Raw genomic sequence first — 27,111 nt, 5'->3', positions numbered from 1 at the left:
ATAGGCCACCCCTGCCATCTACTGGTTTGACTTCTTTATTTTCCACAATTAATGGGCCAATGAAAATGCATCTCCAACATGCAGGCTGTAGTTACATGGTCCCATCTAGACATGTGTACTGAAAGCTGAAAATGCCCCAACATTGGTTTTAATGGGAGAAATAGTGCCCAATTATTGGTATAAATGGACGAATAGTGCCCCATTGATGGTGTCAGTAGGGGGGCTGGTGCCCCATTAAAGGTGTCAGTAGGGGGACTGGTGCACCATTGGTGGTGTCAGTAGGGGGACTGGTGCACCATTGATGGTGTCAGTAGGGGGACTGGTGCCCCATTGATGGTGTCAATAGAGGGACTGGTGCTCCATTGATGGTGTCAGTAGGGGGACTGGGGCCTCATTGATGGTGTCAGTAGGGGGACTGGGGCCTCATTGATGGTGTCAGTAGGGGGACTGGTGCCCCATTAAAGGTGTAAGTAGGGGGACTAGTGCCCAATTGATGGTGTCAGTAGGGGGACTGGTGCACCATTGATGGTGTCAATAGGGGGACTAATGCCCCATTGATGGTGTCAGTAGGGGGACTGGTGCCCCATTGATGGTGTCAGTAGGGGGACTGGTGCCCCATTGATGGTGTCAGTAGGGGGACTGGTGCCCCATTGATGGTGTCAGTAGGGGGACTGGTGCCCCATTGATGGTGTCAGTAGGGGGACTGGTGCTCCATCATTGGTGTCAATTGCAGCGGTGGCCCATCCATAAGGGGTGCAGGGATGCTGCCCCCCCCCAATACATGCACCCGGCCCCTAATTTACATGCACAGTGCTGGACGCATGGATTCCAATGGGAGTTTTTCTTTTTTTTAGAAGTACATGATTAGAGCTGGAGGTGTTAATTGGCTTCAAAAAGGGTGGGCTCAGGGTGCAGTGCACTTCTCGCCGAGCCCACCCACTCATGTGACAATAGTGAATACTAATTGTCTTCGTGCTTCTCCTCCCGGCCAATCCCGGCTCAGGAAGTGGGTCCTGAGACCCGATTTAGCCGAGTTGAGAAGTGATCCCATTGGCCGCTGAGGAGGAGGAGGAGACGCAGGGGAAGCCACGCCACAGTGAAGCAGAGGAAGGAGGAGATGCAGGGGCCCACGGCCTGGAGGCAAGCAAAGGGACGCAGTTTGGAGACCACTGACCTAAACCCTAACCAATTAAAAATGGTGACTTCCAGTATGTTTCTACATAGGTCTCCCCATTGAGAATCTCGTTCATGGTGTCACGGCTCAAGATATAGCTGTGGATGTTGTGGATGGTCCGTATGATGAAAACACTACGGCCTACAACGGCGCTATAGAGATCACACGAGGCAACAAGGCGGTAATGAAACTTTTTTTACAAAGTAACATTTCTCAGGATATTGAAAATAACCCAACAGGACCGTTCTCTTACCATACTCCTCATGTATACATCGCTGTGCTGACATCACTTATCTATGATCCAGAGGAGCTTACACTCTATTCTACAGACAGACTAGATTTACACCATACATTTATATATTCATGCGAATGAAATTGTTTTATAATATCTATATATATATATATATATATAGATAGAGCTATCTATCTATATATAAATATATCCCACCAAAAACGGGGGAGCCTATTCCCTGAAACATGTTGGGTCAATATTATGGAGTCGTCCCCCCTTCCCCCAAGGTCATTAATATTAATTTGGCTATCACTTTGTAGCGATAACATCCTCTGCTTTTCTGGAGAGATTTTCCGCAAGATTCTGAAAGGCGCCTACGGGAATTAGTGAGGTCCCCAAGACAACAGAAAGCGAGGGAGAATTTCCCTAGCAGGACACTGACTGACTGCAAACCCCCCCCCCCAAAAAAAACAAAACAAGCAAAAAAACCCTTAAGTGGTGTCAACTCTCCCTTCCGCTATCCAAAACAAAAAATGCTCGGTTTACACATATACTCTCAACCATGGACCGTGGAATCCTAGGGTTCCTCCAGAGGTTGTAGGGGTTCCTTCAGCATTCGGCAATTTCTGCCTCTCAGATAAGTTGCCACCGACCCCATTGATCTTTTTAGCTATCTGTAAGGAGGTAATTCTTCCCAATGACCACGAGTGTAAGGACCATTCTTCCCAGACCACAGGTGTGAGGACCATTCTTCCCAATGACCACGAGTGTGAGGACCATTCTTCCCAATGACCACGAGTGTGAGGACCATTCTTCCCAATGACCACAAGTGTAAGGGCCATTCTTCCCAATGACCACGAGTGTGAGGACCATTCTTCCCAATGACCACGAGTGTGAGGACCATTCTTCCCAATGACCACGAGTGTGAGGACCATTCTTCCCAATGACCACGAGTGTGAGGACCATTCTTCCCAATGACCACAAGTGTGAGGACCATTCTTCCCACTGACCACGAGTGTAAGGACCATTCTTCCCAATGACCACAAGTGTAAGGACCATTCTTCCCAATGACCACAAGTGTGAGGACCATTCTTCCCAATGACCACGAGTGTAAGGACCATTCTTCCCAATGACCACAAGTGTGAGGACCATTCTTCCCAATGACCACGAGTGTGAGGACCATTCTTCTCACTGACCACAAGTGTAAGGACCATTCTTCCCAATGACCATCACACTAATGTATCATGAGTTGTAGATTTCTAATTTTTAGCAGAGGGTTCCCCGAGACCGGAGAACTATTTCAAGGGTTCCTCTGTGTTGGAAAGGTTGAGAAAGGCTGATCTAAATCTTATCTCATTGGATAAAAATACGTGAAATTATGAAATAAGGTCATTTGGATTGGTCTTGACCAATACATTTCCCTTGACTTGACTTGAACCAATGTTCTTCTTTTTATTTCTTTTTTAGGGTTACGGGTACAGAATAATCGGAAACCCCCGAGCACACAATATCCTCCCCGTATTGGTTAATATTATCAGCAACGCCTTCCTGAGGGTCTATAACTCCACGGAGAGGATCAGGGTGTGGAATGACCCCATCAAGACTGTAAGTATCCACCCCCCCCCCCCCCCCCCCCCCACCGTATAATCCTGTCTGTTCCAGGTTAGGTCATGAAGTTATTTTTTATTTTTTTAAAGAAATATTTATTGAATTTTAAAACGGACATACAAAGAAGAGAAAAAAATTTAAATAAAAACCCCAACAAACCCAACAGAACCCAAACCCAAGATAACATTGTACAAAGCACACAATAAACAATGTACAGAAAGAACGTTGCCACGCACGTTTCTTGTGAACGTTGATTGTTGCAGATTATATAAAATCCCATTGATAATTTTATTTTGAGTATATTATTTGTCAGAGTGTGGTGTATAGCCAGAAAAATCATGTAGAGACCTACCTAACATAGTGACAGAGTCAAAGGGCTAGCCAATAGACGTGCACTGCTGAAAAAAAAATTGTTTTCGTTTCATGTTTTATTTATTTTTTTCCATTTTTTTTTGGTCATTCGTTCTTTGATCGAAATTCGGAAAACAAATAGAATTTGTTACGTTTCATTCGTTTTACATGCAGTATTCGTTATTTCGATAATTTGGAAAAATCCAAGAGTTTAAAAATCAGAAATTTGGAAATTTGAAATATCGAAAATTCTAAAATAATAATTCTGGCTCTAGTAGACATGTGCACTGCTGAAATAATAAAATGTTTTATTAGTTTTTTTTGTTTTTTCATAAATTCGAAAATTCGTAAATTTGTAAATTCATAAATTTGTTAGTTAGAAAAATTTGTAAATTTGAAAATTCGGAAATTTGTAAATTTATTAATTTGAAAGTCACAAATTCGACATTTTGGAATTCGTAAAAAAATGTAAAATTTGGAGTTCGAAAAAATTTGAAAATTCATAAATTTGAAAATCCAAAAATAAGAAAGGAACATCGACTGTTTGTTATTTATAGTACGAGATATGGATACGCAGTTCACCCTTGTGCCTGCGTTTGTGGACATTTTTCTCTGTCTGTTGTAACGTATGCCTTACATCTTGATCTATATCTTTCTATATTTTCTGATTTTTCTAATGCTTTAGTGTATTGTTTTTGTTTTTGCTTTAAAAATTAATAAAAATTACAATTTAAAAAAAAAAAATAAGAAAGGAAAATTTGAAAATAAGAAAGAAACGAAAATTCGAAATAACTAACTAATAATAACCAACTATTAAATGATCGGTATTGGAATTTCCTTTTCAAATTTGGCTGTTGGTGAACGTAACAAATACATAAATACAATACAAAGTTACGAATTATCAGAAATAACGATGCTGTATCTAAACGAATGGAATGTACCGCATTAATAATAATAAATTACAATAATATTAATGTTTTATTATTTATTATTAATTTGTTCCCCTCCATTTGTTTGGGATAAATTCTTATTCGTTACGTTCACTAACAGCCAAATCTGAAAGGAAAATCCAATACCTCTAATTGAGTTATATATAATTTTTTTTTTTTTTTTAGCAGAGACCCTAGGGCAGTGATGGCGAACCTTGGCACCCCAGATGTTTTGGAACTACATTTCCCATGATGCTCAACTACACTGCATGCAGAGTGCATGAGCATCATGGGAAATGTAGTTCCAAAACATCTGGGGTGCCAAGGTTTGCCATCACTGCCCTAGGGGATAAAATGGCGGTCATTGCAATTTTTTATGTCACAACGTATTTGCGCAGCAATTTTTCTGTATAATATAAAAGATGATGTTACGCCAAGTAAATAGATACCTAACATGTCACGCTTTAAAATTGCGCACACTTGTGGAATATAGCGCCAAACTTTGGTACTTAAAAATCTCCATAGGATAGGCAACAATTTAAAATGTTTTATGGGTTACCTGTTTAGAGTTTCAGAGGAGGTCTAGTGCTAGAATTATTGGTCTCGCTCTGACGTTTCCGGCGATACATCACATGTGTGGTGTGGACGCGACTTGCGTATGCTTTAATTTTTAAAAAAAAATTTATTGTTTATTTTACTTACATTTTTTTTAATTTTTACACTTTCCCTTTAAAAAAAAAAGTTTTGATCACTTTTATTCCTATTACAAGGAATGTAAACATCCCTTGTAATAGGAATGGTGCCTGACAAGTCCTCTTTATAGAGATGTGGGGTCTATAACCCCCCCCCCCCCCCACATCTCTCCTCCAGGCAGGAAATACAGAAAAAAAAAAAAGACGATCTCAAGCTTTCCAGCCGAGGCCCCCAGGATTGTTTAGTTCCACCGGCCTGGACGTGACGTCATAACGTTAAGCACGGGCCTCCGAGAGTCATAGAGACTGCTGGGGACCATCTGTCCCTCGGTTTTCACTATGGCTAACTACCGGCGCTGGTGGATTCAATCTCCGGCTTGCCAATCGCACGGGTGAGCCGGAGGGAAGCGGGAGGGGTCACCCCCCTCCCGCCTGTAAGAACGATCAAGCGGCTGAACAGGCTCTATGATTGTTCTTATGGTGCAGGGAATCCCCAGCTGAGAAAAATTTATCTGAATGATGCCTGTAGCTGCACCCACCATTCAGATATTCCCACTCAAAGTCCATGGCGTCATATGAGGTACCTGGGGCGGCAGTGGTTGAAATATTTAGCACGGCATGAAATTGAACTACAATGTGCTAAATAAGTCAGACTGTTGGAAACACCACTGTAGGTCTTACCAGTCAGGTGCTGCTAGACACATTGCTGCACCCCCTTCTTGCTTTATTATACAATGACATCATAATAAAGAGGCAACATCAGGCTTAAAACAAGCATTATACTACCACCTAGTGGCAGGACTGCTAACTGCAGTATAGTATATTTAAACAGTAGTAGTTGCATCTTTTGCCTGTGGAATCAGCCTTCTAACATGCTTGCGTCTCCATTAGTGCCTCCAACACCATTACAACCAATGACGCTCTAGCGCCCTTTGCTGTCTGTCTGCACACTGGCAATGCATGGCACTGGCCCAGGGCAGTCAGCACATAGACCCGTCCCCAGCATTCCCTCACCCCAGGGATGAGTGGGGCCCCTGTACGCAGTAGGAAGGGGTGCCATGATGTTTTTGTTGCCCAGGCACAAGGCGGTGGGGGGGGGGGAGGGGTCGCACATTGAAGAATGTCAGAACAGAAAGTAAGGTATTTAACCTATAGCCGCCCTTCATTCTTTCTTATTTGCTTTCTGATAATAAATATGTCATTGTAACAATGTTTCTGTCACCAGAACTACAGGAATTCCAGGGATTACAGGAATTCCAGGGATTACATAATGTTCTACATAGCACTGATGTGTATGATCTTTGCGACCGGACTTGCCCCCCACTTTGCAATGACCAGCATGCAGGATATGAAGGTTAGTGAAGGTTGAAGGTTATTAATTATCGCCACTAAACTGAAAACACCAAAGTAATGTACCGTCGTCCTATCGGCAGAAGATTGTAGGCAACTATGGACTCTCATGGTACGGCAAGGACTCACATACACAATCATATAAAAAAAGTATAAATTTATTTAAGACAAACACATCATTAAAAAGGTCCTATGAAGAGAGAATAAGGAGTACACAATATTAGGTCTCTGAAGAGGAACTAGACAATTAGACGTGTATCCATCCATAAAGGAGGACCATAGGTCCCATCCTATGTCAGTTCAACCTCGACATGTTTACTTCTTCAGGAGTATTCTTCAGAAGGTGATGTGTGTAGATATCTCTACAAGGAATAAACAGTATATAATCATATTTCAGAAACAAAAATCATATAAATAATGAAGATAGCATGGATTGGAACATACAGGGGCCCAACTCAGATCTCCCATAGAGGTGGGCCAGTTTGAGATCCGGCAATCAAATGAGGTAATATATGACATAATGTTCCCCATGCATACGTATTGTATTGTAGAGTAAATACAAGGAGCTTACTAAGGCTGGACCAGACCAGACCAATAGAACATCTGCAGGACCCTAAGGGCAATTTCCTGTGCTAATGTGGGAGCCAGGTCACAATATGAAAGTTGGGCAGTGAACTGTCAAGGACAGATCTATCCTGCTGGATCTCGAACTGGCCCACCTCTATGACATCACCAAATCTCAATCCAAACCTCCTGATATAACCAGGCATGAAAGCAGGGAGATCCTAGTACTGCAGGTCCTCAGATACAGATTCCTCTCTAGCAAAGAGAACAGTGATCAGAATTGTAGGGACATCACCAAAGCTCACTTTAAAGCACTGAAGGTCCTCAGGAACAGCTTCTTCTTCCTGTCATTAGAGACATCACCAAATCTTACTCCACGTCTCCTGAGATAACCAAACTTGGAAGCAGATTCTTGCAGGTTCTTGCACTGCAGGTTCTCTGGTACAGATTTCTGTCCAGCAAGGAGAACAGTGAGAAACATAGTAGTATAGTAGTAGATTTGGAGTGAGATATGGTGATGTTTCTACTAAACTACTATGTTGCTCACTGTCCTCCTTCTAAACTTCCAAACTTGATAACCTCAGTAGATTTGGAATGAGATATGGTGATGTCACTAAGGGTTACCAAGTTTGGAAGTAATCCTTGCACTGCAGGTCCTCAGGTACAGATTTCTCTTCAGCAAGGAGGACGGTGAGCCACATAGTAGTATAATAGTGATGTCACCATATCTCACTCCAAATCTCCTGAGGTTAACAAGTTTGGAAGTAATCCTTGCACTGCAGGTCCTCAGGTACAGATTTCTCTCCAGCAAGGAGGACAGTGAGCAACATGGAGTGAGATATGGTGACTTCACTACTACACTACTAATTCTCCTGAGGTTACCAAGTTTAGAAGTAATCCTTGCCCTGCAGGTCCCCTGGTACAGATTTCTCTTAAGTAAAGAGGACAGTGAGCAACATAGTAGTGAAGTCACCATATCTCACTCCAAATCTCTTGAGGTTACCAAGTTTGGAAGTAATCCTTGCACTACAGGTCCTCAGGTACAGATTCAGTAAGGAGGACAGTGAGACGTGCTGTAGTGACATCACCAAGCGTCACTCCAAATCTCCAGAGATTGCCAATCTTGGAAGCAGAGAGATCCTTGCACTGCAGGTCCTCAGGTACAGATTTCTCTCCAGCAGGGAGAACTGTGAGCAGCACAGTATTGACCTCATCAAATCTCACACTGCAGATTTACAGCTATGAGGTTACAGGAAATGCACTGCTAATTTTCTAAAGGAATTCCAAACAATGGGTAGATCTTTCAGGGCACTGCTTAGGCACGATAATTATTTCTCGAAAATTCCTATAAAATAGCAAATCTTCATTTTTTTTTTAATGGAGCGTGCTATGAGCTATGTCCATGTTGGTGAACGGAGCTCAGCTGTTTATGAAGCCTACAGAGTAAGGTCCAGCTAGGTGATTGTTTTAATATCTGTTGGTGATGATCACAGCCAGCGATTCTTTCTTCTTCCAGATCGGAGCTCGCTCCCAGCTGCTTATTTCCGGCCTTTTCCCGTCCGCGTACTGGTTCGGACAAGCGCTGGTGGACGTCGCCCTCTATTGGTTCCTCCTTTTCCTGATGGTCGCCATCCTGTTTGCGTTCAACCATTCCGTCGGTCTGTCGTTCTTAAACGCGTTGCTGCTTGTGAGTATCATCGCTCAGCTTTTCACAGCCATGCGTTTAGCAGAACCTCTGAAATTTCAATTATTTAACCACTTCAGCTCCGGTAGGTTTTACCCTCTTCCTGACCAGGCCATTTTTTTTTTTTTGCGATACAGCACTGCTCTACGTTACTTTAACTGACAATTGTGGGGTTGTGCGACGCTGTACCTCTACGTTTTTTATTTTTTTGCCCTATAAACAAACAAAGACCAACAATTTTGAAAAAAAAATATATATATTTTTTACATTATACTATAAAACACATCCAATAAAACAAAAAACAAACAAATTTCTTCATCAGTTTAGGCCAATATGTATTCTGCTACATATTTCTGGTAAACAAATCCCAATAATTGTATATTGATTGGTTTACGCAAAAGTTATATCTTCTACACACTATGGGATAGATTTATGGACTTTTTATTTTTTTCACTCTTTTTACTACGTAGTAATGACGGCAATCAGCAATTTATAGCGGGACTACGACATTGCGGCGGACAAATCTGACACTAAGTGACGCTTTTTGGGGACCAGTGACACCAATACAGTGATCAGTGCTAAAAAAAAAAAATGCACCGTCACTGTATAAATGACACTGGCAGGGAATGGGTTTACATCGGGGGCAATCCAAGGGTTAACTGTGTTCCCTGGGTGTGCTTTCTTACTGTGTGGGGGTTGGTCTGACTGGAGGAAGGGATGCTGATTAGCAGGAATTGCAGATCTCTCGCTCCCTCACTGACAGAATGACAGTCTGCCTTGTTTACATAGGAAGAGCGCGGTACTGTCTCTCCAGCGAACGATCATGGGTGGCCGGCGGCCATCATGGCTTCCAAACCCGCTGATTGGCTCCCACTGTGTCCAATCACGGCAAGAGCACGGCTCCGGTGGCACACGCACGCGCCCCAGGTCCGATGGAGGAAATCGCGTACGGGTATGTGATTTTGCGCTAAAGGGCCATCCTGATGCAGTATATGACTGTGGGTCGGTCCTTAACTATCTCAATAACTGGCACTTACACCCCCTTTCTGCCCAGGCCAATTGTCAGCTTTCAGCGCTGTCGCTGTTTAAATAACGATTGCGCGGTCATGCAGCGCTGTACCCAAACAGAATTTTTAGCATTTTGTTCCCACAAATAGAGCTTTCTTTTGGTGGTATTTGATCACCTCTGGGGTTTTTATTTTTTGCTAAACAAATTAAAAAAAGACCTAAAATTTGGAAAAATATTAAGTTTTTCTTTTGTTTCTGTTATAAAATGTTGTAAAGTAAATTTTCTCCTTCACTGATGGGCACTGATAAGATGGCACTGATAAGGCAGCACCAATGAGGTGGCACTGATGGGCACTGACAAGTGGCATTGATGGGCACTGTTAAGCGGGATTGATGGGTGGCACTGATATACAGCACTGATGGGCACTGATAGGCGACACTGAGGGGCACTGAAAGGCTGCACTCATGGGTACTTATGGGTGGCACTGATAGGCGGCACTGCTGGGTACTGATATGCGGCACTGATAGCATTGATAGGCATCACTGATGGCACTGGCAGGCATTGGGGATGGCCACTGATTGGCAGCTGCGTGGGCACTGATTGGTATTCCCCTGGTGGTCTAGGGTGGTGCCAATCCCTGGTGGTCATGGCAGCATCCTGGTGTTCCTGGGTGGGCATTTGCGGGGGGACTGTGTTGATGAACAATCAGCACAGACCCCCCCCCCCTGTCAGGAGAGAAGCCAATCGGCTCTCCTCTACTCGCGTCTGTCAGACATGAGTGCGGAAAAGCCGATCATCGAATCGGAATTCTCGTCGGAAATGCCTTGGATGGTTTGTTCCCACAAATAGAGCTTTCTTTTGGTGGTATTTGATCATCTCTGGGGTTTTTATTTTTTGCTAAACAAATTAAAAAAATACCTAAAATTTGGAAAAATATAAAGTTTTTCTTTTGTTTCTGTTATAAAATTTTGTAAAGTAAGTTTTCTCCTTCACTGAGGGGCACTGAGAAGGCGGCACCAATGAGGTGGCACTGATGGGCACTGGTAGGCGGGAATGATGGGTGGCACTGATATGCAGCACTGATATGCAGCACTGATGGGCATTGATAAGCAGCACTCATGGGTGGCACTGATAGGTGACACTGGGCACTGAAAGGCTGCACTCATGGGTACTTATGGGTGGCACTGATATACAGCACTGATGGGCATTAATAGGTGGCACTGATGGGCACTGATAGGCGACACTGAGGGGCACTGAAAGGCTACACTCATGGGTACTTATGGGTGGCACTGATAGGCGGCACTGCTGGGTACTGATATGCGGCACTGATAGCATTGATAGGCATCACTGATGGCACTGGCAGGCATTGGGGATGGGCACTGATTGGCAGCTGCGTGGGCACTGATTGGTATTCCCCTGGTGGTCTAGGGTGGTGCCAATCCCTGGTGGTCATGGCAGCATCCTGGTGTTCCTGGGTGGGCATTTGCGGGAGGACTGTGTTGATGAAAAATCAGCACAGACCCCCCCCCACCCCCCCGTCAGGAGAGAAGCCAATCGGCTCTCCTCTACTCGCATCTGTCAGACATGAGTGCGGAAAAGCCGATCAACGGCTGTTTATATCATGATCAGCTGTGATTGGACAGGGCTGATCATGTGGTAAAGAGCCTCCGTCAGGGGCTCTTTACCGAGATCGGTGTAGCATTGTGTCTCCCAGAAATGAGAGCTGCGCCATCTAGCCTTCATTTGACGGCCGGCGGGCGTGAGGTGGTAAGGCGGTTAAAACCACAACTGGACTTTTATTTTTAAATCCTCCGAATACCTTCCAGGTGAATCAAAACAAAAGGTGAGGCAAGTCTTACGCCGCGTACACACGATCGGAATTCTCGTCGGAAAAGCCTTGGATGGTTTTTCGGACGGAATTTCCGCTCAAGCTTGTGTTGCCTACACACGGTCACACCAAATTCCGACCGCCAAGAACGCGGCGACGCACAACACTACGACAAGCCGAGAGAATGAAGTTCAGTGCTTTCGAGCATGCATCGAAGTGTTTCGAGCATGCGTAGGAATTTTGCTACAGACGATCGGAATTTCCGATCGAAACGCTTTCCGGCGGAAAAATAGAGAGCCTGCTCTCAATCTTTTGTTGGCCGAAATTCTGCCAGCAAAAGTTCGATGGAGCGTACACACGGTCGCATTTTCTGATGAAAAGCTCTCATCTGTCTTTTGCTGGCCGAATTTCCAATCATGTGTACGCGGCATTACAGTTGGTTTTCTTTAGAAAGCCCCAGTAGAGAAGTCTGTCCCCTGCCAGCAGTTTTAGAGGAGGACCGATGCTCTGTGTGTGAAAGCAGTGGTCTTTCTGCAGAGGTCCATCACACCCACCTGCTGAGTCAGAACCAGAGCTCTCCAATCAGCAAGCAGTATGAGCTTTTTCTGATTGTACAGCTATAGGTCTGCCACAGCAGGGGGGGGCGTGTTGATCCTCCCCACACATTGTTCAGGTCTGGTCCATCCTTGTCACCAACAGGAAGCCGGTCCAGAGCAATGATGTCATCACTGGGTCTCTGTGCTTGCCTCAGTGCCAGCAGATCATGGCTGGTTGGAGGGGCTGACAGAGTGCTGTACATCGCTTCCTGAAAACATCACCGCACCCGCCCTCAGTACTCAACTCAAGAGCCCTCAGTTCTGATGCAAGCAGTGGGCGGGCTCTTGGGAGGAGTTATGCAAATATCAACCTCTACAACTGTGCAAGACTGAAGGGAAGGTCAGCTTTGGGGTGGCCCCAGATCATAATAACTTCATGAAAATTCTACAGGTGTGTCCAATGCATGTGGGTTAGGAATATATTTGCTACATTAAAGTTATCCTTTGATTTGCAGATTGTGGAAATTTTGGGTTACGGCATTGCCACGGTCCTCTATGTCTACTTCATCACATTGGTGTTTGGTAAGAGGAAGATTCATTATGACCGGTGGTCCTTCTTCTTTATCTGGGTAAGTAGGTAACATTGTTTCCCGCGGGTCAATATCATGCTTAAAAAGGGATACAGATTGGAGAACATTTCCTGTGGGCCACTTTCCAAGCCATAGATTTGTCATGGATCTGCAGAGAGCAATAAAAACTCTCCGGGATTTGGGTGGTGGAGCTCTTGGTGGAGAATAGAAACAAATTGAAATATTGTTATAGTGGGGCAACTCACTACTGCCCATTGGAGCCCAACCGAGTAATTGGGTGGGTCTGTTTCGGCAGACCTTCCAGAGAAAGGTGGTCACCTGGTTCCGGCCAGATGGACCTAGTATGGTACCTCAGTCCCCGTCTGGAGCCTAACGCCCCCGGGGGATCAGGGTAAGGTCCTTCCTCGTGGAGGACAGTGGTACACCTGTTGCACGTTTTTGTGTTCACTCTTGATGTGTGTGCACTTTTTTGGGCACCGGGTGGAAGTTTTTGGGTGTGTTTTGCACGCCACAGGCTTTTCAACGAAAAAAGAAAATTGGGCCCCAGGAAGAGTGACACTTGAGTGCAAGGATGTCCAGACATAAATGTTTTAAAAGAGTCTATAATAACATAACATCAACGTGTTTCGGACAACTAATTCCCCTTCATCAGGGCTGAGATGTATTGTGCAAGGGTGGTGAATGCTGTAGCTCTTTGTAAGCTGTAATTAGAATCTCAGTTAAAGTTGAACCATCTTCCACCGGTCTTCTTCTTCTTCTTCTTTGGCTGTCTTGATTGGCTGGGCCAGAATGAGGTAGGCGATGTGCACGTGCATGGGAGGTAATTCATCTCTTCACCAAGACTTGCCAAGAATGCAGGCACACTTAGGAGAAACCTTGTTGGAAGAGAAGCTTTTATTGCAGAAGAGACATACAAGGGGGTGATTCAATAAGCAGACGGGCAGTTGGGGGGGATGGAGTAAAAAACAGGCAGCCATTTTCAGAGGGGTGGCAGTGAACGACCCATAAGGCATTCCTGGCACTGGTGGCATGGACACAGTTGTAAGCCAGGCAAGAAATACATGAAAGCAATGGGAATGTTCAAGAAATTCATAGTAGCGACAATTGTGTTGTGTGTTGGTACTGCTGAGACAGATTCATCAAGGCATGCCGCCATATTGGATCCAAGGAATATGGAGCATAGCAAGGCCTCTATGTTGGTGATTATTGTGTGGACTGTAATGAAATAACATGATATAATAAATATTAGTATATTACTAAAATATATTGTTATAGCTATATTATGGAATATTACATCGATATTTAGATCATTGTGTGTGTGTGTGTGTATATATATATATATATATATATATAGCACTAACCCCTGAAGAAGCTGCTGGTTTTATTTGGGCTTACCGTTACCTCACCCACTCGCCTCTCTGTCTCAGGGGCCCCGTTAGAAAGTAGCCCAAATGATGATGAATCCGACACTTAGTCCTTTTTTTAACATTTATTCAGGATAAGCACAAAAGTCCTTCAATAGAGGGTCAGAGGATAAGGGGGTTCAGGCACCTCGGTAGTAATTTAGAGGTATTGGTCAGATCCAGAGGACAAACAGCTCCACAGACTGGATCCAGCAACCACCGGATAGGCCCCTCTCACTTGACCCAGCAGCCGATGAGATGCTCAACAGTCTCTGCCACAGACTTGTCAATTAAACTAAGAAATCTTGAGAGTTTTGTAGAACTGTCATACAGTACCAGATTCTTTCAGCCGACTCGGCGATACTGTATGGGTATTGATCCAGGTTGCGTCCTCCAACTGAGTTTCCAGGCTCCTCCAGAGACACCAGCCTTGCGCTCGGTCCTCTGCTAGAAAAGTCCTCCCCTGGATCCTCCAGTTTTCTTGGCCTCTCCCCGCAGGCGAGAAAGCACAGGGACCACCCCTGGATCAGCAGGCCCCAAGACTTTTCAGGGCCTACTCTCTCAGTAGCAAAGCCCCGGGCCAGCCGGCCCCGAGGCGCAAGACCAATGCGACACAGACCCCAGGCCAGGAGGGCTATGAGGTCGGGATAGCGGACCCCGGAAAACGAACCACCAAAAATGGCGTCACTTACCTTAAATACCCTCTCCCAGAATGCACAGCAGGGAAGACACACCCACTGAGCTATTTCCAAGCAAGAGTTAGTATTCAATACATCCAGCCTGCTGCATTTCCACACCTACCGGCGGTGACAGCGACACCTACGGTCAAGTGGGAACCAGTGCAACCCAGTTGGACTGGCACAGAAACCAGAACTTTTTGGAAAAAAATTAGCCTGAGCCCAACTGCGGCTTCAGACAACTAAATTTGAAAAATAATAGCGTCTGCCCATTAGGAGCAGGGCGCTAACATATATATATTGTACAGGACACCGGGAATGTGTCCTGGATAGCAGGTACATTCTCCCAATATTTGAGTTGTGGTTCCTTTAAGGGGGGCAGTTGCAGGGCTCTGTGGTCCTCGGGGGGGTCTCACCCATACAGGTTAAGGTGTCCCGGGTTAAGTTTGGCTGCAGAGGACTGACTTCCAGGACTCTCTGCATTGCTACATTTTATATTACATATGTACATGGGGTTTGCCCTATGGGCTTTGAGTGAGGTGAATATGGTTGGCCAAAAAACATATCATGATAGTAAAAAAAAAAATGATTTGTTACAGTTTGTTGTAAAACAGAATAGCAATAAATGCAGGCCGATAAAATATACATACAATGCGAACATGGGACAATCCACATACATGGTAAACAGTATATGCCAATATACAAACATCAGAGAAATGTGCAAGCATCAGTAGTACCCAAGGACATTTCGCGAGGCCGCGCTCGCTCTTCAGGGGTAAATGTTTTGCTATATCTGTAATAGAAGTACTAAATCAAAGAAATGAATGTATGTTGTATCAAACAGGCAGAGAGGTGAGTAATCATCGGGGCCAGACTGTGGGACCCCATACTCGCCAATGGGCTGGGCCAGGCCATCAATCGCTGATTCCACCGGCGGTGGCAGCAACAAACATACAGCACGGGAGCTGAGGGGGCGGAGCAAAAGGTGACCCCATCGGGGGAACAACCGGAGCACCGACATGGCTTTGGTAGATGCAAGTGTCCGTAGAGGTCTCCCCTTGTCCATCAACATGAACTGCAAAAAATAGTAAAAGAGTATGTGTATGTATATATACATACAGTATCTCACAAAAGTAAGTACACCCCTCAGTCACATTTGTGTAAATCTTTTCTTCTCTCTTATCATGTGACAACACTGAAGAAATGACACTTGTCTACAATGTAAAGTAGTGAGTGTACAGCTTGTATAACAGTGTAAATTTCCCGTCCCCTCAAAATAACTCAACACACAGCCATTAATGTCTAAACTGCTGGCAACAAAAGTCAGTACACCCCTAAGTGAAAATGTCCAAATTGGGCCCCAAAGTGTCAATATTTTGTGTTCCCACCATTATTTTCCAGCACTGCTTTAACCCTCTTGGGCATGGAGGTCACCAGAGCTTCACAGGTCACCACTGGAGTCCTCTTCCCCTCCCCCATGATGACATCACAGAGCTGGCGGATGTTGGAGATCTTGCTCTCCTCCACCTTCCGTTTGAGGATCCCCCACAGATGATCAATAGGGTTTAGGTCTGGAGACATGCTTGGCCAGTCCATCACCTTTACCCTCAGCTTCTTTAGCAAGGCAGTGGTGGTGTTGGAGGTGTGTTTGGGGTGGTTATCATGTTGGAATACTGCCCTGTGGTCCAGTCTCTGAAGGGAGGGGATCATGCTCTGCTTCAGTATGTCACAGTACATGTTGGCATTCATGGTCCCCTCAATGATCTGTAGCCCCCCAGTGCCGGCAGCACTCATGCAGCCCCAGACCATGACACCCCCACCACCATGCCGGACTGTAGACAAGACACACTTGTCTTTGTCCTCCTCACCTGGTTGCCCCCACACACGCCTGACGCCATCTGACACCAAATACCTTTATCTTGGTCTCATCAGACCACAGGACATGGTTCCAGTAATCCATCTCCTTAGTCTGCTTGTCTTCAGCAAACTGTTTGTGGTCTTTCTTGTGCATCATCTTTAGAAGAGGCTTCGTTCTGGGATGACAGCCATGCAGACCAATTTGATGCAGTGTGCGGCGTATGGTCTGAGCAATGACAGGCTGACCCCCCCACCCCTACAACCTCTGCAGCAATGCTGGCAGCACTCATACGTCTATTTCCCAAAGACAACCTCTGGATATGATGCTGAGCACGTGACCTCAACTTCTTTGGTGGACCATGGCGAGGCCTGTTCTGAGGGGAACCTGTCCTGTTATACCGCTGTATGGTCTTGGCCACCGTGCTGCAGCTCAGTTTCAGGGTCTTGGCAATCTTCTTATAGCCTAGACCATCTTTATGTAGAGCAACAATTCTTATCTTCAGATCCTCAGAGAGTTCTTTGCCATGAGGTGCCATGTTGTACTTCCAGTGATCAGTATGAGAGAGTGAGAGCGATAACACCAAATGTAACACACCTGCTTCCCATTCACACCTGAGACCTTGTAACACTAACCAGTCACATAACACCGGGGAGGGAAAATGGCTAATTGGGCCCAATTTGGACATTTTCCCTTAGGGGTGTACTGACTTTTATTGCCAGCGGTTTAGGCCGCGTACACACGGGCGGACTGTCTGCCCAACTAAGTTCGGCAGACAATCCGACAGACAGTCCGTCCTACTTTCGAATGAACGGACTTGACCACACACGATGAACAGACAGTCCGCCGAAAGCTTGCGCGATGACGTGTACAGCACGTACGACGGGACTAGAAATACGATGTCCAATACACAGCAATGCAACCTTTCGCCGTGTAAATCCTTTCTGAGCATGCGCCATACTTAGTCCGTCGAACTAGCCTACTCACGAGCGGACTGTCCGCTGAAACCAAGTTTGGACGGACAATATTACGGAAATTCCGAAAGACTAAGTCCGCCAGACTGTCCGCTGAAAAAGTCCGCTGAAGCCCACACACGAGCGGATTGTCCGCTGAAACACGTTTCAGCGGACCAAGTCCGTCAGACAGTCCGCCCGTGTGTACGCGGCCTTAGACATTAATGGCTGTGTGTTGAGTTATTTTGAGGGGACAGGAAATTTACACTGTTATACAAGCTGTACACTCACTACTTTACATTGTAGACAAGTGTCATTTCTTCAGTGTTGTCACATGAAAAGAGAGAAGAAAAGATTTACACAAATGTGAGGGGTGTACTTACTTTTGTGAGATTCTTTATATCAGAAAGACCCTGTGGATACAGATGAGCCTCCTGCAGCGTTTGATATACATATAAATGTATAGGGACCAGCATGAAGTAAGTGCTGGTATATGGTGGGAGACTAGAAGGGCGTGAAAATGAAACAATACAGAGTATGAAGAAATGTTGGGCCAGCGGTGTGCGCGGCGAGTGGAATAAAATGGGGGTTGATGGAAAAGGCAAACAAATGTGCTGAAATGTCAACTAAGCTAAAAAGCAACATGACTGACCTGGGTGTGATGTGAGACCTTCCCCTCGTGGAAGTGCAGCTGGTGTGTGCAAACTCATGAGGTGAGAAAAGCTGCCACTTCATGCTCAAATTATACCCCCAAGGGGGGGGGGGGGGGCAAATGCTCCACCCCCAACGCCATGTATGAACAAGGAGGCGTACGAGCGCTGAAGACACTCGTCGCCGCTGGGGCCGCGGATAGCGGTGTCTCCCATTGCTCGGGATGTTCCACATAGCCCAAGCGTGACAACGCCGAGATTGGCGCCCCACCGGTGGGCGTGGAAAACATGATGTCTATATGGGCCACCCCAAGCCACAAGGGTGGGAGGGGACAGCAGGAGAGCTAGGAAGACCCACTTTGACACATATTACAGCTTCCAAGCTGGATGACGGGGACCGCCACCGATAAGGAACAGCAAGAGGGCGCAGGGCCGGCCCAAAGACCACCTACCTATCTATATACGGCCAGTTGTAAATGTGTACCGACATAAAAGAATAATGGCTGATACTGGCAACAGACCAGGTAGATCTCCTGCTGTCCCCTCCCACCGTTGTAGCTTTGAGGGGGGCCACCCACATATTGATGTCATGTTTTCCACGCCCAGCAGGGGCGCCAATTCCGGCGTCGTCTTGCTTGGGCTGGCCTTGTGCCCTCTTGCTGTTCCCTGTCGGTGGCGGTTGGGGGGCGGAGCATTTAGTCCCTCCCTCCTTTGGTATTCCCTTTTTGCAGTTCGTGATCAAAATCTACTCGACTTATGGAAGTCCGGCGCTTTGCGCGCGTACTATAAGAATTGCAGCAGAATCCAATAATCAATCCAATAATCAATCCAATAATCATTTTGACAGGGAAGTATACAGTGTATATATACATTGTGTACTATTATAGTAGTTTATTGTACAAAGTAACACTACTTGTTTCTTTTTTTATCCTTTTTTCTCTTGCCAAAAACGAAAAGTTTTACTTTAAATTGGGCGTGTTACTTCCTGAATCAGGTGGATTTCTCTCTCTCTCTTGCAGTCCTCCCTCGTCCCGATTGTGTTCTTCGCATTTCAAACCCACAGTTTCTTGGCACGCAAATTTTATATCACCTACCTGATCTTGGTGCCGCCCAGCAATCTGATGGCGTTTATGATCGGACTGGTGAGTGTCGATTTGTAGTTTTTTTTTTATCTCACACGTTATCACGTCGTACTATCGATATGCCGGCAAAAAAGAAAAAATAATAAAATGTGTTCTTCACGTGTAGAAGATAAAATTCATTTGAGGGCTGATGTTCCAAGGGAACTATTTGTTATTACCCATAGCAACCAATTACCTACCAGAAATCCATTTCTAAGCTTAAAGGAGTAACAAAAAAATTGCATTGCTGTTCCTCCATAGAATCTGCATATACAGTAAATTGACTCTGGGCAAATGGGCCAAAATCAGTTGCTTCCATGTTTTATTCTTTGCAGATCGAATGTATGAATCAGGAAATAAAGGCATTTTGGCCACTAGATGGCACTGAGGAGCATACTTATTTTCTTGGGATAGTCTCCATATTCAGCACCACCTCGGGCCACAAGCCAGCATGATGACTTCTCTGTTAAGGCTCTGCCTGACGTGTTTCGTCACAACCACCTTTGTCCAGGGGCACAAGCATACCCAGGGCTGGTGCTTGACTATTTCGCACACTAGGCCAGACTAGGGTGTTGCTGGTCTTGCCCAGGGTGTGAGTGACTAGAACAGGAAACAGGGTCAGACAGAGCAGACTCACCAGGCAGGATGGATAGTTTTGCCCCTACGTCTGGAGACCTGATGGTGCCTGCCTCCTCAGCTGTGCCCACCTCAACCGGGTCCCCACTGGCCTCTGCCACCTCCTCAGCTGTGCCCACCTTGTCCAGGCTCCCAACTGTCCTACGTCTCCTCACCTGTGCCCACCTCATCTGGTTCCCCACTGTCCTTTTCTGCTTCCTCAACTGTGCCTGCCTCGTCCGGCTCCCCACTGTCCTCTGCCACCCCAGCTGTGCCTGCCTTATTCGACTCCCCACTGGCCTCCTGCACCTCCTCAGCTGTGCCCGCCTCGTCCGGCTCCCCACTGTCCTCTGCCACCCCAGCTGTGCCTGCCTTATTCGACTCCCCACTGGCCTCCTGCACCTCCTCAGCTGTGCATGCCTCATCTGGCTCCCCACTATTCTCCGCCACCCCAGCTGTGCCTGCCTTGTCCGGCTCCCTACTGCCCTTTTCTGCCTCCCCAGCTGTGCCTGCCTTTTCCGGCTCCCGACTGTCGTCCTTCGCCTCCTCAGCTGTGCCTGCCTCGTCTGGCTCCCCACTATCCTCCTCCGCCTCTCCAGGTGTTCCTGCCTCATCCGGCTCCCCACTATCCTCCTCCGACTCCCCACTGTTCTCCACCTCCCCACTGTCCTGATTTGGCTCCTCGGCTGTGTCCGCCTCATCTAGCTCCCCACTGTCCTCCTCTGCCTCCACAGCTGTGTCCGCCTCCAGGGCCGGTGCTACCACTAGGCAAACTAGGCAGCCGCCAAGGGCACACTGCTGCCTAGGGGTGCCTGGCTGCTGGTTTCCTTCTGTGTCTGCATACTCTACATGCTGCAGCATGTAACTAAATCAGTAGTGTAATTAGAGGTGCAGCGAAGCACTGGAGCAAGCACTAGAGGAAGCAGAGCCAATGCTTCCTGTATAGCGGAGCCTTCTTTCACATGGGCAGGGCAAAGGGGGTGGAGTCAGGGGTGGAGCCAATGGGGCAGGCAAAATTAAGTTTAGCCTAGGGTGTCAAAAATCCTTGCACCAACCCTGCCCGCCTCATCCAGCTCCCCACTGTCCTCCTCCACCTCCCCAGCTGAGCCCGTCTCGTTCGGCTCCCCACTGTCCTCCTCCACCTCCCCAGCTGAGCCCGTCTCATCCGTCCGGCTGCCACTATCCTCCTCCGCCTCTCCAGCTGTGCCTGCCTCATCCAGCTCCCCACTGTCTTTCTCTGCCTCCCCAGCTGTGCCTGCTTTTTGCGGCTCCCCACTGTCATCCTTCGCCTCCTCGGCTGTGCCTGCCTCATCCGGCTCCCCACTGTCCTCTGCCTCCTCAGCTGTGCCCACCTTGTCCAGCTCCCCACTGGCCTCCTTCGCCACCCCAGCAGTGCTCGTCTCGTCCAGGTCCCAACTTGACTTCTCCACCTCCTCAGCTGTGCCCACCTCGTCCAGGTCCCCACTAGCCTTCTCCACCTCCCCAGCTGTTCCTGCCTCATCAGGCTCCCACTGCCCTCCTCCACCTCCTCAGCTGTGCCTGCCTTGTCTGGCTCCCCACTGTCCTCCGCCTCCCCAGCTGTGCCTGTTTTTTCCAGCTCCCCACAGTCGTCCTTCGCCTCCTCAGCTGTGCCCACCTTGTCCGGCTCCCCACTGTCCTCCTCCGCCTCTCTAGCTGTGCCCGTCTCGTTCAGGTCCCCACTAGCCTTCTCCACCTCCCCAGCTGTTCCTGCCTCATCTGGCTCCCCACTGTCCTCCTCCTCAGCTGTGCCCGCCTTATCCGACTCCCACTGTCCTCCTCCGCCTCCTCAGCTGTGCCCGCCTCACCCAGCTTCCCACTGTTCTCCTCTGCCTCCCCAGCTGTGCCTGCCTCGTCTGGCTCCTCATTGTCCTCCTCCACCTCCTCAGCTGTGCCTGCCTCGTCTGGCTCCCCACTGTCCTCCTCCTATGCTGTGCCCACCTGACATTCTTCAGCCTCCCCCGCCAGGCTAGAGGGGAAGTCAGCGGCCATGGCTGTGCGCCCTAGGAGGCTACCTCATTTGCCTAGCAGGAGCGCTGGCCCTGGGCATACCACAGTATGGCAATCAGATCGCACAAGGAGCAAAGCTCTTTCATATGATTGTTAGCGCCAACTAGTGGCCATAATGCCTTATTTCTGCATTCACACATTTTAACTGTGGAGAATATAGCCTGACATAGATGGCTGAACTACACCGGCGGCCGTGGAGAGACCAGAGGTGTCTTCCTCTAGCTCCTCCCCCTTCATGTTTCCGTCCCCCTGGTGCCGATGGCTGAGCTGAACTGTCAGCCGGGCAGCTGCGGAGAGGCCTGGTGAGCGGTGCGGGTTCAAAGAGCAGCCCAGCTGCCTTGGACCCTGCAAGGATATGTGGCCCAGTGGCCCGGCCCACTGGGCAGGTTCCGGGTTTTCCCTATGGCCAATCCGGGCCTGGGCCCAACAGTTCACTAATAGCCATTTGCTGGCAGAGGTCTGCAGTCTCCTGCGTCTCCTGGTGTAGCAACCAATAGCCTTGAAAAAGGACTAACTCAAACTTGGTGGACTACTGATCCCAGAAAGTCTGGTGAAAATCCTACCAACCCTCTTGGCTGCAGCAACTTGACTTCACAACCCCACAGTCTCTCCCTCCGACTTCACATCCAATCCTGGCATGTCTCTCCCAGAGCTTCTCACTCACTGACCCCGGCATGGATCCCTCCTGAATGACTTGTCCGGCAGTGCTCCCCGCTGTCTTCCCCCAGCTCCTGTTCCAGGACACCTCTCAATGGCCAGGTAGAGAGAAGCTTCCTCCCAGCTCCTGAGCTCCAGTCCCAAGGTCACCCCCCCCATAAAGGGGGCTCCTTAAGGGGCCACGACAGCCTAACACTCCATCACTCAGTTCTTCCACCTGACAACTCCTCCTACAGCAGGCTGACAATGAGTATATATAGAAGGCCTGCTCCCTGGCAATTCTAGTTGGGGATTGGTCAGGGCTCCCAGATACACTCCATGCCACTCCCATCCTCTGCCCCTCCTCTCTTCCAGAACCCTCTAGAAACAGAGGAGGCACCAGAGAGATGAAGTACATGTTAGTCACTTGCTGCTACACCAAACCCCTCCCAGCCCCCAGATCAAAAACAAACAGGCCTAGATCACAGCTAGGCCTGCCTAAATCTACCCGCACTGGCTGTAAAAACAAACAACCACCTCTAGCAACCTACCTAAGGTAGAGGGTGCTACAGTTTATTATTTTTGAATTTTCGGATTTCCGTATTCACAACGTTTCCGATTTAGATTTTCTGAATTTTCAAATTTACAGATTTATTCGAAATAACGAATTTCGATCATAACGAATTACCCGAAAAAATTAGAAAAAAATGAAACGAATGAAACGAAAACAAACACATTTTTTTGGCAGCGCACATGTCACTTTAGCGTAGTGGCGGGATTGGAAATCTTTGTATAAGACAATAATATGATATTCTCTTCCTAGGTTTACATCGTGGCTTTTGACGTTATGATGCCGATTGTGTACGCCTTCCTGGTGATTGTAAGTAAAGGAACACTCCGCTCAAAATAAAACAAACCTTGTGATATATTTGAGGGCCTGAGGCTTCCGGGGATCCAGTGCTCCAGCACCTACACCAACCCTTTCCTTGTTATTTCCTGGTACCAGCCCATCCCCCATATTAATCAAGGTGCAGAGAGACTAGAGCATGCATTAAACACTTGGGGGGGGGGGGGTCTGTTTATTAATAATAATTACTCTAATAATTTGCACAGTGGTCATGAATAATAACCATAATATGTTTAATATGATCGCCAGCTCCATCTAGTGGCCGTAATGCAGTCAATTCCTAAATGAGGGTTTTAAATAAATACATACCCCGTTATGGCCACTAAATGGAGTTGATGATCATAAGATATACAGTATCTGACAAAAGTCAGCACACCCCTCACATTTGTGTAAATCTTTTCTTCTCTCTTTTCATGTGACAACACTGAAGAAATGACACTTGTCTACAATGTAAAGTAGTGAGTGTACAGCTTGTATAACAGTGTAAATTTCCTGTCCCCTCAAAATAACTCAACACACAGCCATTAAAGTCTAAACCGCTGGCAACAAAAGTCAGTACACCCCTAAGTGAAAATGTCCAGATTGGGCCCAAAGTGTCAATATTTTGTGTGGCCGCCATTATTTCCCAGCACTGCCTTATCCCTCTTGGGCATGGAGGTCACCAGAGCTTCACAGGTCATCACTGGAGTCCTCTTCCCCTCCCCCATGATGACATCACAGAGCTGGTGGATGTTGGAGACCTTGCGCTCCTCCACCTTCCGTCTGAGGATGTCCCACACATGATCAATAGGGTTTAGGTCTGGAGACATGCTTGGCCAGTCCATCACCTTTACCCTCAGCTTCTTTATCAAGGCAGTGGTGGTGTTGGAGGTGTGTTTGGGGTGGTTATCATGTTGGAATACTGCCCTGCGGTCCAGTCTCTGAAGGGAGGGGATCATGCTCGGCTTCAGTATGTCACAGTACATGTTGGCATTCATGGTCCCCTCAATGATCTGTAGCCCCCCAGTGCCGGCAGCACTCATGCAGCCCCAGACCATGACACCCCCACCACCATGCCTGACTGTAGACAAGACACACTTGTCTTTGTCCTCCTCACCTGGTTGCCCCCACACACGCTTGTCACCATCTGACACCAAATACCTTTATCTTGGTCTCATCAGACCACAGGACATGGTTCCAGTAATCCATGTCCTTAGTCTGCTTGTCTTCAGCAAACAGTTTGTGGTCTTTCTTGTGCATCATCTTTAGAAGAGGCTTCCTTCTGGGATGACAGCCATGCAGACCAATTTGATGCAGTGTGCGACGTATGGTCTGAGCACTGACAGGCTGAACCCCCCCCACCCCTACAACCTCTGCAGCAATGCTGGCAGCACTGATATGTCTATTTCCCAAAGACAACCTCTGGATATGACGCTGAGCACGTGACCTCAACTTCTGGTGGACCATGGCGAAGCCTGTTCTGAGGGGACCCTGTCCTGTTATACCGCTGTATGGTCTTGGCCACCGTGCTGCAGCTCAGTTTCAGGGTCTTGGCAATCTTCTTATAGCCTAGGCCATCTTTATGTAGAGCAACAATTCTTATCTTCAGATCCTCAGAGAGTTCTTTGCCATGAGGTGCCATGTTGAACTTCCAGTGACCAGTATGAGAGAGTGAGAGCGATAACACCAAATTTAACACACCTGCTCCCCATTCACACCTGAGACCTTGTAACACTAACGAGTCACATGACATCGGGGAGAGAAAATGGCTAATTTGGCCCAAATTGGACAATTTACTCACTTTTGTGGCCAGCGGTTTAGACATTAATGGCTGTGTGTTGAGTTATTTTGAGGGGACAGGAAATTTACACTGTTATACAAGCTGTACACTCACTACTTTACATTGTAGACAAGTGTCATTTCTTCAGTGTTGTCACATGACCCGAATAACGAACCCCATTAAAGTCAATGGGACCCGAACGTCAAAAAGCGCCTGGATTGAAGGCTTACATGCAAGTAATTGGGCATACAATGGTTATATAGGGGTCCAGGTCTTTCCCTGGGGTGACATGTATCAATAAAAAAAAGTTTGTAAAACTAATTTATTTAAATGAGCAGTGATTTTTTTTTATTGTTTTAAAGTGAAAGCATAAAAATTTAAAAAAATCCTTCCAATATAGTGCCGGGGGGGGGGGGGGGGGGTGGTGGTGGTCCCCTTAGTCTACCTGTAAAGTGGAAGATCTGTACCATGTCTAGAATCTGCTGCAGCAATAATTCCATTTATAAAGCCAAGAAAAATGAAATTTATCCCTGCAAGCTGCCTTTATTTTGCTCAGCAACAGCTGGGGAGCCGCCAGTGTGTATGACGAGGCCACAATGTAGTGCACTGGGAACAAGATTTGCGATTTTTTGGATACATTCTGGTGTCACTTTGACTTTAACTAGAAGTAACAGGTGCGTAAAAATTGGTCTTTGGGTGTCGGTGGCGCCTTCCCACCGTAACCCTATAGAGGTACTCTTGATGAAAGCAACCTGTCCTTAAGGAGTATTGGATGGTCTTGGTTATAATCTTTTATGTGCAGCTTTTGTGTGTTTTGTGTGTCTTTGATATGTATATATGTGTATTTTTTTTAATCACGTAATAATAAATATCTTTTGATACTTTTTAGAAAATTTGGGTACAATTATAGTCCTTATATTTGGCTTGCTAAGGTCCATAATTTTGTATAAAAAAAATTCAAATTTCTAGGATGTCTCTCCTAAGCGTAGCTCCATTCCATTCCCTTTCCTGCCACAACTCTGCTACCACTATTACAGACAAATAACGGCTGTCAAAATGACAGCCAGGCATTGCTACCTATTAAGTCACACCGCCCCCTAATCTCCATGTGGGGCGCCGGACGCATGGATTTCTACCAGGGTTTTTTTTTTTTTTTAAACACACGATTAGAGCCTGAGGCTCTAATTGGCTTCAAAAAGGTTGGGCTCGGGGCGCACACCTACTTGTGACATTAGCGAATCATTTTGACTACTGTCTTCCTGCTTCTCCTCCCAGCCAATCAGTAACAGGAAGTGGGTCCTAAGACCGGATTGCCCGGGCCAAACACTGTTGTATGACAATTTCCATCTCGCCCGGTTTCTGACTCTCTCTGCTTCCTCTTCAGCCGTACGCACAAGTCCTCATACTCTGGGGTCTCCTGTGGTTTCTGGAATGGCGGAGGGGAACAAGTTTAAGACGAGATCCGGTATTCAGGTGGGTCAGTGAACACATTGTCAATCATTTAACTATTTACATAGATATGATTGTGGATGTGGCCACCTAGTTGAACATATATAAAGAAAAGGCACAGCAAGCATCCCAAGACTGGGTGCCGATCTCACTGTGGACTCGAATAAGGCAGACATTTCCTCCCCCTGGGCCAAGACTGGTAATATACACTGCTCAAAATAATTAAAGGAACACTTTGAATACACATCAAATCTCAATGGGAAACATATCATGCTGGATATCTATACTGATATGGACTGAGTAATGTGTTAGGATCTATACTGGTATGGACTGGGTAATGTGTTAGGATCTATACTGGTATGGACTGGGTAATGTGTTAGGATCTACACTGGTGTGGACTGGGTAATGTGTTAAGATCTGTACTGATATGGACTGGGTGATGTGTTGGGATCTATACTGGTATGGACTGGGTAATGTGTTAAGATCTGTACTGGTATGGACTGGATAATGT

At 46.8% G+C, this 27,111-nt stretch overlaps 2 protein-coding genes across 4 annotated transcripts in view; one reads left to right on the top strand and one right to left on the bottom strand.

The window, feature by feature from the left end:
* LOC143936205 (ABC-type organic anion transporter ABCA8-like) overlaps nucleotides 1-27,111 on the bottom strand; it is a 394,203-nt gene that overhangs the window by 208,546 nt on the left and 158,546 nt on the right. The window lies entirely within an intron of this gene.
* Nucleotides 1-27,111, top strand: part of LOC143936211 (ABC-type organic anion transporter ABCA8-like) — a 98,852-nt gene that overhangs the window by 53,305 nt on the left and 18,436 nt on the right. The window contains exons 21-28 of the mRNA XM_077460625.1: nucleotides 1,225-1,355; nucleotides 2,874-3,011; nucleotides 6,212-6,340; nucleotides 8,417-8,587; nucleotides 12,473-12,586; nucleotides 19,105-19,227; nucleotides 23,309-23,365; nucleotides 26,536-26,624. Coding sequence (XP_077316751.1) covers nucleotides 1,225-1,355; nucleotides 2,874-3,011; nucleotides 6,212-6,340; nucleotides 8,417-8,587; nucleotides 12,473-12,586; nucleotides 19,105-19,227; nucleotides 23,309-23,365; nucleotides 26,536-26,624 — 952 coding nt within the window. The remainder of the gene's footprint in view (nucleotides 1-1,224; nucleotides 1,356-2,873; nucleotides 3,012-6,211; nucleotides 6,341-8,416; nucleotides 8,588-12,472; nucleotides 12,587-19,104; nucleotides 19,228-23,308; nucleotides 23,366-26,535; nucleotides 26,625-27,111) is intronic.

The sequence above is a fragment of the Lithobates pipiens genome, unplaced genomic scaffold, assembly GCF_037356315.1.
Source record: "Lithobates pipiens isolate NorthernLeopardFrog02 unplaced genomic scaffold, aLitPip1_a1.2 Scaffold_28, whole genome shotgun sequence".
NCBI classification, from domain to species: domain Eukaryota; kingdom Metazoa; phylum Chordata; class Amphibia; order Anura; family Ranidae; genus Lithobates; species Lithobates pipiens.
The sequence above is the reverse complement of the archived record's forward strand: the minus strand, read 5'-3'. Positions and strand labels throughout refer to the sequence as shown.